Source organism: Canis lupus, chromosome 21 (assembly GCF_003254725.2).
Source record: "Canis lupus dingo isolate Sandy chromosome 21, ASM325472v2, whole genome shotgun sequence".
NCBI lineage: Eukaryota > Metazoa > Chordata > Mammalia > Carnivora > Canidae > Canis > Canis lupus.
In genome coordinates this window covers 44,413,201-44,431,765 of record NC_064263.1, presented here as the reverse complement: position 1 = coordinate 44,431,765, position 18,565 = coordinate 44,413,201, and the positions used below count along the sequence as shown (strand labels likewise).

Genomic DNA, 18,565 nt, shown 5'->3' with positions numbered 1-18,565 from the left:
GGTGGCTCAGTCAGTTAGGCAGCTGCCTTTGGTTCAGGTCATGATTGCGGAGTCCTGGGATCAAGCCCCACATTGGGCTCTCTGCTCAGTGGGAGCCTGCTTCTCCCTCTGCCCCTCATCCATTTGTGCGCGCTCTCTCTCGCTCTCTCAAATAAATAGATAAAATCTTAAAAAAAGATGACAGTCATCTATGGTATTAAAGCTATACTGAAACAGTGGGAAGAACTAAGGCAGACTGAGTCTAAGAGTAAATAGTCGCTCAAAATCCTCTTTAACTAATCTGTGTTCTGCCAATGGACCTTGAATGCATTCCGTTAACTCGCCTAAATACATCACATATGAGCTAATGGATATCTCAATCACTCAATTCCAAAACGGCAACCTCAATAAATCGTTTTATTTCTGTATTTCTGCCTTTAAGATAATATGTATATTCATTATGGCTTCACTTTCTGTTGACTCCTCATCACATAATTTTTTTTCAATAATGCTAGATAATGATCAGCTGTTTAACTTACAAGAAGGTACAAAAAAACCCTAAAATGTCCCAAAAGCAACCGGGCTGGTCAGTGGACACTCTCTCACTGGAAGAAATACCAACATGCTGCGACTTCCCAATCAAAAGCTGCAGGTGCATCTTCAGTTTGCACAATAAAATTCACAGAGGTCCCTTCATACTTTTTGCTGAGCATTTCATTGCTTCATTTATCACTGACCTCAGTCTCAGGCCAAAGGAGAATCTGTGCTGTTCTCAATTCTAAATTTCCCTCTTCCAGGGCCACGACTTTCCTGTCCCAGGCTGCCTCTTTCCCTGACCCCGACCATTACGGAATGGAGGGAGGTGGTACACAATGGCATGAAATGAATACATAGATGAATGAATGATGCAAACTTCCAGGAGCCAAAGAAACCTGGCAATATTCTGAAGATCTACAAAACCCCATAGAAACTACATAGCAATCCTGAGGATTCCAAGTATAAGAAGCAATTATTTGGAAATTGAAATTTTGGGGGGAAAAAGACAGGATTCTTAAAACAGTATTCTTTTTTTTTAATAAAATAATTTTTGATTGGTGTTCAATTTACCAACATACAGAATAACACCCAGTGCTCATCCCGTCAAGTGTCCCCCTCATTAAAATAGTATTCTTAAAGAAGTAATATTGTAGAGTAATTAAGAGAGCAAGCTCTGAAATCAGCCTGCCTGGGTTCCGAGGCCCAACTCCAGAATTCTACAGATATAACAATAAACTAGTTTAGGTAGGCTCATTTTAGAGACTCTCCCAAACCTTTTTCTTCAATTATACATGTAAACTTGAGCAGTTAACCTCTTCATGCCACAGTTTCAGTACAGTGAAGTTAAATATGATAACACATGGGACGTTTTCAATAAATGTTGACATTTTAAAGTTATTTTTTGCTTCATTTCTACTAATCGTATCACAGATTTAATATAGTTATCATGCTACAAATTTTTAATTCACATGCATTCTCTGGATCTCCCCCAAAATTCTAATAATGTTCTGCGATGACCTGTATTAATTGTAGATCAGAAGGTAATACCCTAGAATTTAGTCCTTTTAAAGTTTAAGCAATCATAAAAGCAGAGATGATTCAAAAGTAGATAATTTTAAAATACTGAGCCTACAATTTCTATGTATTCTGTTTTGTAAAAGACCCAAATATTCATAGCTATGAATTTGCTCATAGACTAAATCGAATTATTCTACTCACCTTCGCCTCAATCCAAAACTGGAATGAATATTCTCGTAATTAAAGTGTCCTTTTCAAAAGGCTGACTACAATGTAAATTTTGTATCTTTATAGCATTTGAGTCAATAAAAGGAAATCAAGTTAAGCACTGAGGGAAAGTTAAATAAGTTGTATTCACTTATTGTTTTTTTTTCTTTTCATGTTGAAATGATTATGGATTTATAGAAATTTGCGAAGATAGCAGAGAAATCCCACCAACTGGGTTGCCCCCAGTGACCAATACCTCACATAACTGTGATACAACCTCGAAACCAGGAAACTGCCATGAGTACAAGGCACGTATTCAGGATTGTGCTGCTGCATCACGTATGTACACTTGAGTAAGAACCAGCACAATTAATACACAGAGCACTTCTAACCAGAGATTTCCCCTTGAGCTACTCCTTTTAAAGTTTTATCTACTTCCCTCCCTCTGAACGTGCATAACCCCTAGCAACCACTAATTTTTCCTCCGTCTCTGTAATATTGTCATCTCAAGAGCTATAAAAATCGAATCATATAGTATATGGCCTTTGAGGGTTGTTGTTGTTGTTTTTCATTTAAGCTCAATGCCCTGGAGATCCATTCAAGCTGTGTGTGTGTATCAAAAGCTCATTTCTTTTTATTGGTGGGTAGTAGTCCATGCTAAGGCATGCGGCTTATTACAGTTTGTTTAACCAGTCACCTACTGGAGCACAATCAGGTGGTTTCTACTCTGGGCTACTACAAATAAAGCCACTGAAAACACTTGTGCAAAGGTTTTTGTGTGCTTATAAGTTGTCATTTCTGTGGGATAAAGGCCCAAGGGTGTGATTACGGAGCCATAGGGTTAAGTGTATGTTTAGTCTTTTAAGACACTGCCCCGCAGTTTCCTAACATGACTGCCCCCATTTTACGTCCCACCAGCAGTGAATGGGAGACCCAGTGTCCCTGCAGCTTCTCCAGGTTTTGGTATTGTCACTATTTTCCATTTTAAATGGTGTGTTCTCATGGGCGTACAGTGAAATCCAACTTTGGTCTTATTTTGCAATTCCTTAATTGCTGGTCATCATGAACATCTTTTATTTGCCAAATGCATGTGTTTGCCATCTTTATCCTATTTAAGGTAATATATCATCGTGTACTTTACTCATTTGGGTTGGCTGCTTTTCAAAAATGGGTTTTGCTGTTTCTTCGTAATACCACACATAGGGGGAAACTTTTGTCAGATATGTGACGTGGACATATTTTCTCCAGATCTGCAGCTTGGTGGTTCCTCTTACCAGGATCTTCCATAGAACAACAGCTCTTAAATTTGAAAAAGTCCAATTTATGAATTGTTTTTCTATGGATGGATCATGCTTTTACATCAGTCTAACACCTCTTTAGCCAGACCTACTTTCCACAGATTTTTCTCCTCTATTTTTTCTTCAAAAAGTTGCATGGTTTTACATTTAAGCCTGTGATCAATGTCGAATTAATTTTTGTATAAAGATGAGGTTTAAGTTAAAGTTCTTAATTAAAAAAATAAATAAAGTTCTTAATTTTGCCTATAGATATCCAAATCCTCCAGCACCACTTGCTGAAAAAGATTATTGTTTCTCCATTGAATTTTTACACATATGTACAAAATCATTTGGGTGTACTCGTGTAGGACTATTCTTGCCATTTCCAATCTGCTTCATTAATCAACATGCCGCTCTCTGCAAATGCCACAGTGTCTTGCTTGCTTAAACTGCAGCCAAAAAGTCAAGTCTTTGAATTGGGTAGAGTGATTCTTCCCACTTTCTTTTTTAAAATCTGTTTTCTCTCTTCTACTTCCGGTGATTTTCGTATAAATTTTAGAACACTTCTGTCTATTTCTAGAAAAAGTCTTGCTGAGACTTCAATAGGAATTGCATTGACCTATATACCAATTTGGGCTTCCACGTGTTCACTGCTCAGAGAAATGTAATTTCTGTATGAAATTTGCTTCTTAGTTCCAGGGGGGATTTGTTTTGCTTTGTTTTGTTTTTTTGGAGGGGTGGGTTGTGGGTGTTTCGTTTTATTTTGTTTTGCTTTGTAAATTTCTTGGGATTTTCTAGTTAGATCACCGTGTCATCTGCAAACTGGCAGGTTTATTTTATTTTATTTTATTTTATTTTATTTTATTTTATTTATTATTTTAAGATTTTATTTATTTATTCATGAGATACACATAGAGAGAGGCAGAGACACAGGCAGAGGGCGAAGCAGGCTCCATGCAGGGAGCCCGATGCGGGACTCCATCCCGGGACTCCAGGATCATGCCCTGGGCGGAAGGCAGATGCTTAACCACTGAGCCACCCAGGGATCCCCAGAGTTTTATTTATTCCTTTCTTATCCATATGCCTTTTAGTTTATTATCTTATTGCAAGAATTTTCAGTATTATGTTTAATAGAAATGAAGACATTCCAGTCATGTTTTTTATTATAGGAGGAAAGTTTTCAGCCTTCCACTACTTAATATTATGTTACTGTTTTACTGTTCTTTTTCAGGTAAGGGAGTGCCTCTCGAGTCCTAGTTTTCTGAAATATAGATAGATAGATAGATAGATAGATAAAGATATGTAGATATAGACAGGTAGGAGCATATATATATATATATACACACATATACATACATATATATGTGTGTATATATATATATAATGCAGTTTTTTTCTGAAAAAATAGATAAAAATCATCTGATTTTTATTCTTAATCCTTTTAATATAATGAAGTACATCAACTGAATTTTGGATAATGAATAAGCCTTCCATCAATGGAATAAATTTCACTTGGTATAGTATTATATTTTCATATTCTACTTATTAGTATTTTACTAAGGATTTTTCTGTCTATGATCATGAAAAATATTACTCTGTAGTTTTATTTTTTTGTTATTTTTTTTAGTACTATTTTTGTTTGGTTTAGGTTTAGTACCAGGGTTATACAAGCCTCTAAAATGAATTGGGAAGTGTTCGTTCCTCTTCTATTTTCTGGAAGAGATTGGTGTTAATTATCCTTGAAACATGTCATAGAATTCTCTAGTGAAACTATTTGGGCCTAGAGATTTCTTTGAGGCAAGAAGTCTTTAAGTAACTCATTTTATTTCCTTAATAATTATGGGATTATTCCCATTATAAACAATGTTGAATGGGTTGTGCTAATTTGTGATCTTTGAGGAATTCAACCATTTTATCAAAACTGTCAAATTTATAGGTGTGGAATTATTCTTAGTATTCCTTTGTTATCATTCTGATATCTACAGAGTCTATAGTGATATATTCCTGATATTATGTGTATCTCTTCTTTCTCCCTTGCTTGCTCGCTCTCTCTCTACCCTTTTTGTAAGTCTAGCTATAGGCTTGTCAATCTTACTATCTTTTCAAAGAAACAGCTTTTTGTTTCAATGATTTTCTCTAACATTTTTCAACTTTCAATTCATTGATTTCTGCTCTTAATTATTTCCATCATTCTGTTTTCTCTGGGTTTATTTTGCTCATATTACTTGAAATGGAAGCTTATTATTGACTTGAGACTTCTCTTTACTAAGATAAACATTTGGTGCTACAAATTTCCCTCTCATCATTGCTTGGCTATAACAAATGTTAATATGCTGTATTTTCACTTTTATATCCAGTTTTTTTTTTCTTGAGACTTTCTTTGTCCTTTGGATTGTTTAAAAGAATGCTATTTTGGTTCCGCTACTATTTGGTGAATACGACGTTAGCACTGCTGTGTCTTATTGTTGAATGGACCCCTTTTATGATGTTTCACTCTGTCCATGGTAATTTTTTTCCTCCAACATATACTTTATAGGATATTAATGTAGCACCCCTACTTTCTTTTTATTAACAGTTGCATGTATCTTCAGCCATAATGTACATTTTAATCCTCTTATTGTCATGTTTTTTAAGTCATTTTTCAAATTTCTGTCTTACATGTCGTGTAACTTGATTAATGTACATTAGGGATTAATTCTTCATTTTTATTTTTTGTCCTCTATTTGTTCCCTCCATTTTATGTTTCTCTGCCTTTTCATGATATCCTGTGGATTACTGAAACCTTATTTTATAACTCCTTTTTATTTATCTAAACAGTTTTTGAGTGTATCTCTTCACTTAGTTTTTTAAATGGTTGCTTTTTATATTACATCATATCTACATTATTTCTCACAGTCTACAGTCCACATGCTTTCTTTCTCAAGAAGCCTCATCTCCCTTTTTATCCCAAAACTTTATTTATAATTGTCTTAAATATTTCTCTGCATACATTGAGAACCATATCAGACATCATTTAACATTTTTACTTCAACTGGTGAATATAATTTTGAAAACTCAAAGGGAGAAAGTCTATTTTAACCCTTTCTGTTGTTGTTATTGTTTTTCCCTCTTTCCTCATGCTACAAAATTCTTTCTGTTTTCTGTTAGAGAACTTCCTTTGGTCAATCTGATAAGGTAGATGTGCTAGTGAAAAATGTCTTCAGTCTTCCTTTACTTGAAAATGTCTTGATCATTCCTAAGGATATTTTCACTGGCTATAGAATTCTGAATTGGTTCTTCTCTTCACTTCTCTTTTCTGAAAAAAATGCATGTATGGGTTCTTTCAGCCTCCATGGTTTCTGGTGAGAAATCTACTGTTCTTTTAATTACTGTTCCCCTATTGTTAAGGTATTGTTTCTCTCTCACTGCTTTCAAGATTTTCTTTTTCTTAAATCTAGTTTTGAGAATCGGTGTGAATTTCTTTGGGCTTATTCATTTGTGTGGTTCCCTCAGCCTCCTGAATCTGTAAGTTTAGGTCTCTTGAGAAATAGTAATTTCTTTTCTATCTCCAAATTCAGTGATTCCTTCTTCCATCCTTTCCACTTTGCTGGTCAGGTTTTGTTTGTTTGTTTGTTTGTTTGTTGTTGTTGTTGTTGTTTTTGAGGTATTCTATTTTTCAGTTTTAAATTTTCCATTATGTTTTATTTAAAATTTCTATTTTTTCATAGGACTTTCTATTTGCTTATTCAAAGAATGTTCACAAATGCTCACTGAAGCATTTTTGTGGTAGTTGCTTCACAATCCTTGTCTAAACAATTCTAACATCTGTGTCACCTCAGCATTGGTATCTGTCTTTTCTCAATTGAGTTGATATCCTCCTGGTTCTTCATATTACTTGTGATTTTTCTCTAGAAGTCTGGACTTTAGGATATTAAAGTATTATGTTATGAGTCTAGATTTTATTTAAATTTTCTGTTTTAATAAGTCTCCTCTGATATTACTCTGGTGGGTTAAGTGGGATGATGCCTCACTATCTGAAGCAGGTAGAAGTCCAGGTTCTCCACTCGGCCTCTACAGAAATGAAGGGGTGGAGGGAGGTAGAAGCGTTTCTCATTAATGCTGGCTGGTGTTGGGAGTTCAAACTTTCCATTAGACTTTCACTGATTCCAAGCTGGCTTAGAAAGGGCAAGGGTGCCTCCTCTTGTTCCCCATGGCCCTCACTGTTAGGCAGTGGTATGAGGTGGCTCTACTTCTTGACAATGGTGAAATTCCTGGCTCTCCATCAAGCTACCTGTGATACCTACCCAGCAGAAAAGCATTTGGCATCTTGTCACTACTGATGAGAGTGGAAGTCTAGGCTGTTTACATGGTCTCCACAACATCATCAGAGGATTGTGAGAGAGGGACATGTTAACATCCAGTGGGGATGAAAGTCCTGGCTTCCCATTCAGAATTCTTTGACATAAACTCCAGGAGGTGGGGCATCTTGTTACCACCAGACAGGGGTTAAAGCCTAGTCTTCTCACTTGAGCTCTTCTGGAGAAAATGATGGTAGGATCATGTTGTTGTTGTTTTTGTCTCCCTGTTGTGTTTGGCTACAAAAACAGTCATTGGTTAAAAGTTTTCTGTATTCCTAGGTCACCCTTTCCCTGGTCCATCAGCTAAAGAAAATAGGCTTTTCTTGTTGCTTTATTTGTCAGAGCCAATTAGTATTTCGGCACTGCTGGCCTCTCCTGTACCCAGTCTGTAATAGATAAAGCAAAAAAAAACCTAGAGAACTAACTTTAGTGTTGCTCCTTGGGTCCCCAGGTCACTAGACAGTTTTCTCCTCTCTAGCTTTCAGTCTTCTGTTTTATACATAATGTCCAGGGTTTTTAGTAGTACTTAGCAGAAGGAACAGGGAAAATTTCTTCTATTCCATCTTTCTAGAAGTGAAAGCTACAATCACTTTTGAACTGATTAATTCAATAATATATCCATTTAATAATTCCAAATTTTACTAGGCATTCTTCAACTATGTTTCAGAGAGATGCTGTTTTTACTCCAAATACTTTATATGAGAAAAGGTATGCTAGACACAACTCTAGGTTGAATCTAAAGGGGGGTTTGGAAAGAGAGTGCCATTCTCCTGAAGGTGAATCAATTCCCCTTTCACTTGTTGCTTTCCTATAAAACTTATAAAAATATTACTAAAAATTAATACATATAGTATTTCTATAATACTAAGGCTTAAACTTAAATGAACATATTTCTCAGTGTGGCAAGCCAAATGTAAAGCCTTAAAAATCTAAGCAAAATTGTTTAAAATGAAGGCCTATCCAAAGTTGAAGGCAATGAAGCAATATCCATTGCTTTTTAAACGTGCAAAGAGATAAGGAAGGGAACAAATATGACTTGATGACTTGATCAATACAAACAAAATGAAAATGACAATATATTTACCATTATATTGTATCAGTCAATCTCATATGATAACTGTTTCTTCAGTCCACTTCAAACATACAAACTTTAACTTTTAAATTATTTATTATGTAGTTACCTTGATTCACTCATTTAATAAATATGTTCCCTGTGTCACATTATATAGCTTTAGTTGTAGAGACTCTGCTTTATGACAGTGGTTTTCAAACTTCAATAGCAATAAAAATCACTTAGGAAATTACTGTTAAATCATGACTCCATAGCCTTATTCCATAACAATACAATTAGCAGTCTAATATTGGGCTCAGGAGTCTGAATTCTTAAGAAATTTTTAATGTAATTGTTATTCAGGTGGGCTACAAACTGCGCTGTAAAAATCACTGAAGTAAATGATTTTCATAGTTCCCTTGGTTGTTATATTCTATTTCTCTCAGCATTTTGGTTACAGGTTTTATTTGTATTTATTTTTTTTTAATATTTTATTTATTTATTCATGAGAGACACACACTGAGAGAGAGAGAGAGAAAGAGAGAGAGAGAGACAAAGAGAGAAAGGCAGAGACACAGGCAGAGGGAGAAGCAGGCTCCATGCACAGAGCCTGATGTGGGACTCGATCCCTGATCTCCAGGATCACACCCTGGGCTGAAGGCAGCGCTAAACTGCTGAGCCACCCGGGCTGCCCATGGTTACAGGTTTTAAAGGAATCTCAGATCTTCTGGGCATCTTAAGTCAACCTTACCTAGCAAGTCTCTATTTGGTAGGTTGTGTTTTCCAGGGTAGGAATTTCAGTCATTCCTAAAAAACTATTTTTAAAGAGCTTTTTTTTTTATCTGGCTGGAGATCTCTCAACCCATTGAAGGAAATCACCTCTGTGAGTGCTTAGGTGTCAACTAGAGCCTACCAGAAAAATTATTTTATTCGAAAAATATTTAGAATGCTTACTCTTGTATACAAAAGAATGTATAAAGTTTATATAAATAAAATAAAGCCTTTAGGTAAGAGATTTTTTTTTATTTTTATAACTGTACTTAAACTTATTATTCATTATTTCATTTAATATATGTACTGAATTCGAGTCGGGTCACTTGAACTGTAGGATAGTCATCAATAAGCACTCATTACATACCAATAACTGTAACATGAAAAGTTGTCACATATCCTACCTGCATCATACTCTAGCAAAGCATTAAGCTCACTACTCTTCTCTTACATAGCAAGACTCACCACATCTGAGTGTTTCACAGGGAGCCTCTAAACAATTCTAAACTTCTAGTTGCTCCCTTGTCACATCTAGAAAAGTCAAATATTAAATCTGTATAAAACCTGGCCTTTGCTCTCCTTACCAAAAACATAAATAGAGGACAAAATAAAAAGAGGTACAAAATAACTGAAGTACAAAAAGACTTAAGTATTCACACAAGTTACATTTCTAAGTTTGTCTCAATTTTCTGTTCTGACTTATAAGAAGCTAATACACATTTAACTTACCTCATTCATTCCGAAAATATATTCTGTTTCTATATTGGATATTCTCTCTAAATTAAATAAGAAAAAAAAAAAGAGTTAGAATGGCCAACTGATCAGAATAGGTTAAAAGTCTGCAAGAGGAGAAAACAGAATTTCTAAAATCAAACAAAAAAGTTCAAAGAAAAAATACTAGAGGTAAATATCCAAGACCTTCCTGGAGCTAAGTTGTTCAAAAACAGCTTCCAGTAGAAGTCAGCACCGAAAACTGCATATAAGCAAGGGGAAAAGCAAATAGTGGTATTTAGGATATAATCTCACTCACTAAGAAAGAAAATTAACTCTGATAAATGCAGTTATTAATCCATAGCCACAAAACAGCAGAGAGGAAAATATCCAACAGGGATGTCCACCGCTACCTTAGTTTTCATTGTGTGAGATATTGAACCAAACTGTATGCAAGGAAAGCACTAATGGACACTACCAGTTCTAAATAGACCAAATTATTTTCCTCATACACAGGTATTGTTGTGATAGTTAGGTGTTGAGTCACTGGGACTGAAACACTTATTCAAACCTGTTTCTGACACTAAAAAAAAAAAAAAAAATTAAACATAGAAAATTCTTATTCTGTAGTGACTCCAAGTTGGGAAAACACTGAAAAATATTTCTCAACTCAAAAATTTCCCATAGAAAAACATTTATTTGGAGAAAATCACAGTGGGAGTGGAATAAAGGGCCATCCACAGTAAGTGTAATTTTAGGAAGCATTAGTACATATTCTGAAAATACAGAAAAAAATAAACCTACCATTTGTATATTTTCTTTCTTTTTCTTTCTTTTTTCTCATTTCTTTTTTCTTTCTTCCTTTTTTTCCTGTTCTTTTCTCCAATTTTTTTTAATTGTGGTAGAATACAAATAACATAGACTTTGCCATCCTAATCATTTTTAGTGCACAGTTCAAAGTATTAAATATATTCATAACATTGAGTAACCGTCACCATCATCTATCTCCAGAACTCTTACATCTTGTAAAACTGAAACACAATACTCATTAACAATATTTCCTCATTCTTCTTTCCGCCAGCCCCAGGCAGCCACCATTCCACTCTGTGTCTCTGATTTTGACTAATCTACATACCTCATGCTAAGTGGAATCATATAGTATTTGTCATTGTGTGAGTGGTTTATTCACCTAGCATAATGTCCTCAAGGTTCATCAATGTTGTAGCATATGTCATTCCTTTTTAAGGCTGCATAATATTCTATTGTGTGTGTATACCAGGTTTTATTTATCCATTCATGTTAGTGGACACTTGGATTATTTCCACATTTTAGCTATTATGAATAATGCTGCTATCAACATGGCTGTAAAACAAAACAAAAACAAAACATGGCTGTAAAAATATCTTTGAGATCCTCCTTTCAATTATTTTGAGCATATACCTAAAAGTGGAGTTGCTGGGAATATAGGGCAATTCTATTTTAAATTTTCTGAGGAAACGCCATATTGTTTTCTACAGGAGCTATACATTCTTACCAACAGTGCAGAAAGATTCTGATCACATTCTCACCAAATCTTGTTACTTTTCAGTTTTTTTATCGTAGCCATTTTAATGGGTTTGAAGTGGTAGCTCACTTTAGTTTTGATTTGCATTTCCCTAGTGATTATGTTGTTGAGCATGTTGAGCATCTTTTCATGTTCTTTATTAGCCATTTTTATATCTTCTTTAGAGAAATGTGTATCCAAATCCTTTGCCTATTTTTTAACCAGATTTTTTTATTGTTGAGTTCTAGGAGTTCTCTATATATTCTGAATCAGATATAAGATTTGGAAACATTTTCTCCCATTCTGTGGCTTGCCTTTTTACTGTTTATAGTGTCTTTTGATGCACATTTTAAAAAAATTCATGAGGTCATTTTGTCTATTTTTCTTTTCTCGCATGTGTATTTGGTGTTGTAGCCAAGAAACCACTGACAAATCCAACACCATAAAACTGTTGTTCTGTTTCTTTCTAACAGGTTGATAGTTTTAGTTCTTACATATAGGTTTGATCCATTTTGAGTTAATTTTTGTATACGGTGGTAAGGGTCCAATTTCATTATTTTTGCATGTGGGTATCCAAATTTAGCAGCACCATCTGTTGAAAAGACTGTTATTCCCCCCATTGAATGGCCCTGGCACCCTTGTAAATAAGTCACTTGACCATATATGTGACAGTTTATTTCTGGGCTTTCTCTTCATGCTTGCTTCGGCAGCACATACACTAAAATCTGGGCTTTCTCTTCTATTCCATTGGTCTGTGTCTGTCTTCATGCCAGTACTGCACTGTTTTGATTACTATAGCTTTGCAGTAAGTTTGGAAATCAAGAAGTGTGGGTCTTCCACCTTTATCTTCCCGTTTTAAAATTGTCTATTCAGCATCCCTTGAGAGTTCATATGAATTTTAGGATGGGTTTTTCTATTTCTGCAAAAAACATCATTGGAATTTTGGCAGGGACTGCACTAAATCTATAGATTGCTTTGGGTAGTATTGACATCTTAACAATATCAGATCTTCCAATCTATGAACATGGGGTATGTTTGCATTTATTTATGTTTTTCAAATATTTTTAAGCAGTGTTTTATAGCTTTATTTATATATAATCTTTGGTTAGTTCTTAAATATCTAATTCTTTTTTTAAGTTTTCATTTTAATTCCAGAGAGTTAGCATATAGTGTTATATTAGTTTCAGGTGCACAATACGATAATTCAACAGTTCCATACATCACCCAGTGCTCAGCACTACAGGCGCACCCCTGGATTAAAGGCCTAAATGTCAGACTTTAAACCATAAAAATCCTGGAAGAGAACACAGGTAGTGTGTTTTCTGCTTTGAAAACCTTAGCAATCTTTTTATAAATATGTCTCTTATTCTATAAATAGAATTGTTTTTCTCAATCACCTTTTCAGATTGCTCATTGTTAGTTTACAAAATTGCAACTGGTTTTGGTGTAGTGACTTTATAATCCACTTTTATTAATGTGTGTATAGGTTCTAACAGGTTTTTTTGTGGACTTTTTAGGGTTTTCTACATATAAGATCATATCATCATGTGTGAATAGAGATAATTTTAATTCTTCTCTTCCAGTGTGGATGCCTTTTATTTCTTTTTCTTGCCTAAATGGTAGAGCTAGAACTTCCATTCCTATTTTTAATAGGAGGGGTAAAATTGGGTATCCTTGGTAAATAATAATAGAGAGATTTCACATTAAAAAAAAGCTCTTTGAGGTTCCTAACAATTATTTAAAGCATAAAGAGGTCCTGAGATCAAAAAGTTGGAGAAGTGCTATCTATAAACTCAAAAGAAATAGAGGCATTATGGGAATGTACAATAATGTTCAAAAGCATCTCAAATATCCAGAAATAGTAAAATGGATAAATACAATATGTGTCATTATGACCAATAATATATATGTAATAATACCACTTATTGTATTTAGTTAACAAAATTGAATGAATTTCAATTACATGCAGAAAGATAAATCTACAAAGACTATTATTTAGCAAAAAGGGGGGCAGAAACTTTAATATTTCATTTATATATAGTTAACTATGCAAAACCTAAATATGCTACTTAGGGATGAATACTTAAAGGCAGATATTGTGACAATTCTCCTTGGGTCTCTCACATTTCTGAATATCTTGCAAGCGAGACACTGATTACCCTTCGCTCTGGATTATCTTTTTAAGGATCTTGGTTCAGTGAACACCCTTGGACAATACAGCATCTCCTTCTGTAGCAAAACGCAGGTTGCTCACAGTCTGAGACTATTGCAGTAGTGACTCCCTCCAGAGCAAAGAGAAGGCATAATTACTGACCAATACAAAAGACTCAAATTCCTTAACTTGGGATTGCTCTCCTGTATTGCAACCCACCAGATCTGCAGGAATTTTTGGAGCCTCTTTGTGTCAATATTGGGCAACCTGGGCCCAGGAAACAGGCACAAAAGGCTGCCATTTTGGCTGCTGTTCATGCTGGGAGTAATAACTGTCCTTTGTCTCTGATCCATGTGTCTTATGTCTTCTACCAGCATCTATGAAACTGTAATGGGATATTCTGTTAGCTTCCAACTACAGTAAAACCTCAGATCTTTGACAGTTTTGATACTGGATTATTACTACAACATTGATAATAATGTGATAGTGGCTAACATTTTTTGAAGTTTCCAGTTCTGTAGAGGAAGCGGTCCAAAACTTGAGATAAACGCTATGATGGAGCAGGGCGGGGGAGTAGTTTAATTATGAGAAAACCAGGAAATGTCTCTGAGGCAGTTATAGATAGATAGATAGATAGATAGATAGATAGATAGATAGATAGATAGATCTGAACATTGAAGGCATTCAACCCCTGTGAGAACATATAAAGGCCGTTAAGGCAGGAGCTGAGGTCAAGAATCAGATGCTTAACTGACTGAGCCACACAGGCCCCCACAAAAAAGCTCTCAAGTCATATTTACATTTACATTGCATAAAAAGCACTGGTCCTTCAGTGAAGAATGGGTTCAAAGGAAGCCCCAGAATGGAGCAAAGAGACAAACTAGGAGTTGCTACAGTGAAGCACCAAGGAGGCATGGCTGTCTGGACCACAGTGGGGGGCAGTGTGTGTGAAGCCATGTCAATGGATTAGACACTTGCATCAACATTTGAACAAACTGCTGTCAAATTTCAGATGTGCAAGTTTAGGAACAAAGATTGAGGACTCTCCTAGGCTTGGGCAATTTGAGAAGATTCTATTTAACAAAATGGGTAAGATTATCAGTGGTGGGCAAATACAGGAGAGGCTGACATTGGCTGCCCACAAATACCCTTTCTCCTCCTTCCTCTTTACTAACCAAACCCTGATCATTGGGTGAAGCAATGTGCTCCAGCAAAAACAAAAAGAAACCAAAGAACCTATTTTCCAGCCTTCCTTGCAACTTAAGAATATGCGTACATTGAAAGTTCTCAAGTATCATATAAACGGCATTAATGTCTTAATAGGTTTGTGCAAGCATTAAGTGAGATAATTTATGTAAAGTGCTTCGTGCAGCCATTGACACAGAAGTCAATGAGTGTTAGTTATTTTTTGTTGATAACTGTTATTATTTTGAGGATATATTCTATTATTGATTTTCAAAACTTAAATTCTTTGAGGTAATTTTGAGAGTGTCAGATTAAAGATGAAAGAATTTCTATTGTATTCAGATCTTTTTGTTGCAGGGTCCGCTATTAAAAAGTTCATAGTTGCGATAAGCAAAGTATGAAAACTAAACAAACTGTGGCTATAGCTGTATCACTTAACTTTTCCAAGTGCAGGCTTCCTCAAGACTAAATATACAAGTAAAAATTCATTGAAAAATATAAAACATGGTCCAGTACTTTCATCAAAGGGCTCTACCCATGAACACGGTCTAGATGTGCTGCTCAAAACTGCACAATGTGGAGACCATCTCCCATTAGATTTTCCAATGAGGAAAAAAAAAAAAAAACAATATAGTAAAAAAACTCTTCTAATAACTCTTCTAATAAGCATATAAGGAACAGGATTCCAAGGAATACACATTCTGTCTCTCCCTGTATGGTACCTGAATGCTGACTTTGGGCAGGCTTTTATTTTCTTGAGAACAAACACAGTCATTGTGCAGAACTGTTCCAAGTACAGAAGGAAGAGGTGCGGGCCTTAAGCTAGGATTATAAAGTACTTTAGAATTCTGTTTTTAAGAAGAGAGAGTTGAAAAATTGTAAGCACAAACTCTTCCTTCCCCTAAGGAATTCTGCTGCATTTAACATAAAACAACTCTTAGAGAAAAAAAAAAAAAAAAAGTTTCAAATTGCTAGCAGAGCTGAATGCAATGTATTTATCAGAGAGTGTGGAGAAGGGACAATACAGTCCCTCCAGGTTATGTCTTACTTCCACTAATACTCTCTTCCCCTTTTCCCTTTCAACTTGCTGCTTCCCTTCCTTAAAACCAAAACCATCTTCTTCCTTGCTGGTTTTTCATGCTGGATCCGTCCTGACGTGGTCCTGTCAGCACTGGCCTGCAACCTCCTAATCTGTCCCCTGCCTTAGCCTCCTCCTCGGTCCCACACCACCCAGAATGGAGCCCTCTCTGGGTAGGCCCAGCCCAACTATATCACCCCTCCGGAGGGGGCAAGCCCCGTGACAGCCAGATGTGACACATTTTGTAAACTGTACCCTTTTCTGAAAAGCAGAAAGATTAAGGGAAAAACAAAAAACAAAAAACAAAAACAAAACAAAACAAAAAACAACCAAAAAACAGGTGTATTTCTTCACACACTGCTCACCAGAGCTCTCTCTCTCTCTGACAACACACATGCCAGAGACACAGACTGTCACACTCACAAAGTATGAGGTTGGCATAACTACACACAATCACCAACCCTCTGTCGGAACAGAAAGGTAGCTGAGGCAGGATGTGAAGCCAACAACTCTAAATCGGCTTCGTGTCATTCCTCTGGCATCCTCCAAAATCAATGGAAATAATTAGACTCTTCCTATGGGCTAGAAACCAGAGACAGGAAGGGTTTAATAGTAAAAGCTACGGAGAATCATAAAATATGAGGGAAAGTAAAGGCAGCCCAAAGACTGAGCTTTGAGTTTTCTCTGAAAGCACGTTGCTAAGAATACACACTTCAACACACCCTGAGCCCAAAATAGCCCTTGCATTTAACCAAATGATCTTCTCAGTTTACACCCCTTCCAGCAGCATAAGATAAAATGCACGCAATCAAATATTCACATTCCTAAAGAAAGTTTGGTTTGGTTCAACACAATGCTTCACGCAGCTGGAAAGATTCAAGCAACTTGACATTCAACTTTAAAAGTGCCTTTCCCAGTGTTAAGCCCTAAGGCGGTCTTTTTGCCATGCTGAATGTGTCATAAATCAACTAAAAAGTGAATATTTCAAATCACAGCTTCCTTACAATGTCAACCAGTTGATAGTTCGATGTCAGCAACACTGACATTTTACCAGCAGTACTTGCTTACATAACTATTTAAACGTTGTTACACTAGGGTGTCCGGGTAGTACAGTCGGTTAAGTGACCAACTCTTGGTTTTGGCTCAGGTCATGAGCTCAGGGTTCTGAGATGGAGCCCGGCTTCAGGGTCCAGGCTCAGTGCAGAGTCTGCTTGAGATCCTCTCTCCCTCTGCGCCTCCCACTCGTGCTTTCTCTCTCTCAAAAATAAATAAAAGTGTAAAAATATATATATACATCTATATATTGTTACACTTTGTCTTTACTAGTCACTTAAAAGGCTATTAGGTAGTAGGAGAACAGCTAAGTGGAGAAGACTGATTGCTTATGTGTTCAGTTTTGAAGAAACTAAACTGAGAAACGTTAACACATCCTAGAAATACCTCATTAAGTATTATGTCTAAAAGGTAAAATGTTAGCATTCTCTCTCTAGGAAGAAAAATCTCATCACATGTAAATCAATCATTTAATTTTCTCCTATTTACCCTTCAAAGGTGATTTAGGAAATACATAACATACAAGATCCAGGCTTGCCTGTATCGAATTTACTCGAAGAAATCTGTTTACATTTAAAACACAAAAACGTAAGTCATTCCTAAAAACTGATGCTGTGGAACCCAGTCATTTTCAGCCTCTTCAACACACACTTTGGTTTTTATAACTGTGAGGTTAAACTCCAGGAAGAAACCTATATTGAGACTATTTAGAGTGGCTTCCAGAAACCACTGGGTTGTTGATGTTAAAAATACATCCTCATTTTAACGCACTTTTCATTCAACTCCAGTAATAACACAGGTCTCGGTAGTGGGCAGTAAAACCAACACAGTAAAATAACTGACATAATGAAAAATACTTAGAAAGCTGAGAGTGATCTGAGTGGCCAGGACCACCCCTGCTCCTTGGGCCTTGCTCTCACCAATGCCCTAATCCTCTGCTGCTTGGATGCTGGATCCATGAACAAAACGGGAAACAGGAACGCGGGCTGGATGCACCTAAGCTGCGGTATGACCTCGTGGCAGAAGTAATGCTAATTTGAGGATACATTCTAGTAAAAAAAAATTATCCTGAGGCTACATTAGATTATATTTCTAACATCTGAAAGAGAATAATGGTCAATCTCTGTCATGCCATAGTGACAGATTTTTTTTCTTCACTATGCACAGAAGGTTACATACTTCCCATTTTTCCCTCTTCTCTTCCTTCAAAAAAAAATAGATTTTTGTGCCTTTTCATAGGTTTACTTCAGAAGGACTGACGATAAAGACTTCCTGAATGTTTCAAGTGAAACAAATATCTACTAAGACGTTTGGATTACTGAAATTACAACTGGAAGTAATTCTCAGCAAAGTGGCAAACCATTAAGTACAGAAAGGGACTTTCGATTTTAGACATCTAAAACTCATTTCACTGTGCATAGTGAACCAACAATCATTTTCATCAACAAACTTATTACATCATGTAGCAGAGCCATTAGTCAAAGCTTAAGGTCTTCGATAGTTTTATTCCTTCTACCTTAAATCGTTTTTTGATTTAAAGAAAGGGCGATGGCCTAAATGACACACCATCGAGAACAGGGTCACAGAATGGGAGAAAATAGTTGCAGATAATACACACAGAATATACAAAGAACTCTTATAATGCAATAATAAAGACAAATAATTTA

General features: G+C 35.9%; 1 protein-coding gene across 3 annotated transcripts in view; it reads right to left on the bottom strand.

The window, feature by feature from the left end:
• The window catches only part of ANO5 (anoctamin 5), a 94,301-nt gene that overhangs the window by 74,288 nt on the left and 1,448 nt on the right, over positions 1 to 18,565 (bottom strand). For all 3 annotated transcript variants that reach the window (XR_003141300.3, XM_025459773.3, XM_025459774.3), the window contains exon 2: positions 9,906 to 9,952. Coding sequence is in view for 2 of the 3 variants with exons in the window: in XM_025459773.3 (XP_025315558.1) it covers positions 9,906 to 9,952 (47 nt within the window). In the remaining variant the exon portion in view is untranslated. The remainder of the gene's footprint in view (positions 1 to 9,905; positions 9,953 to 18,565) is intronic.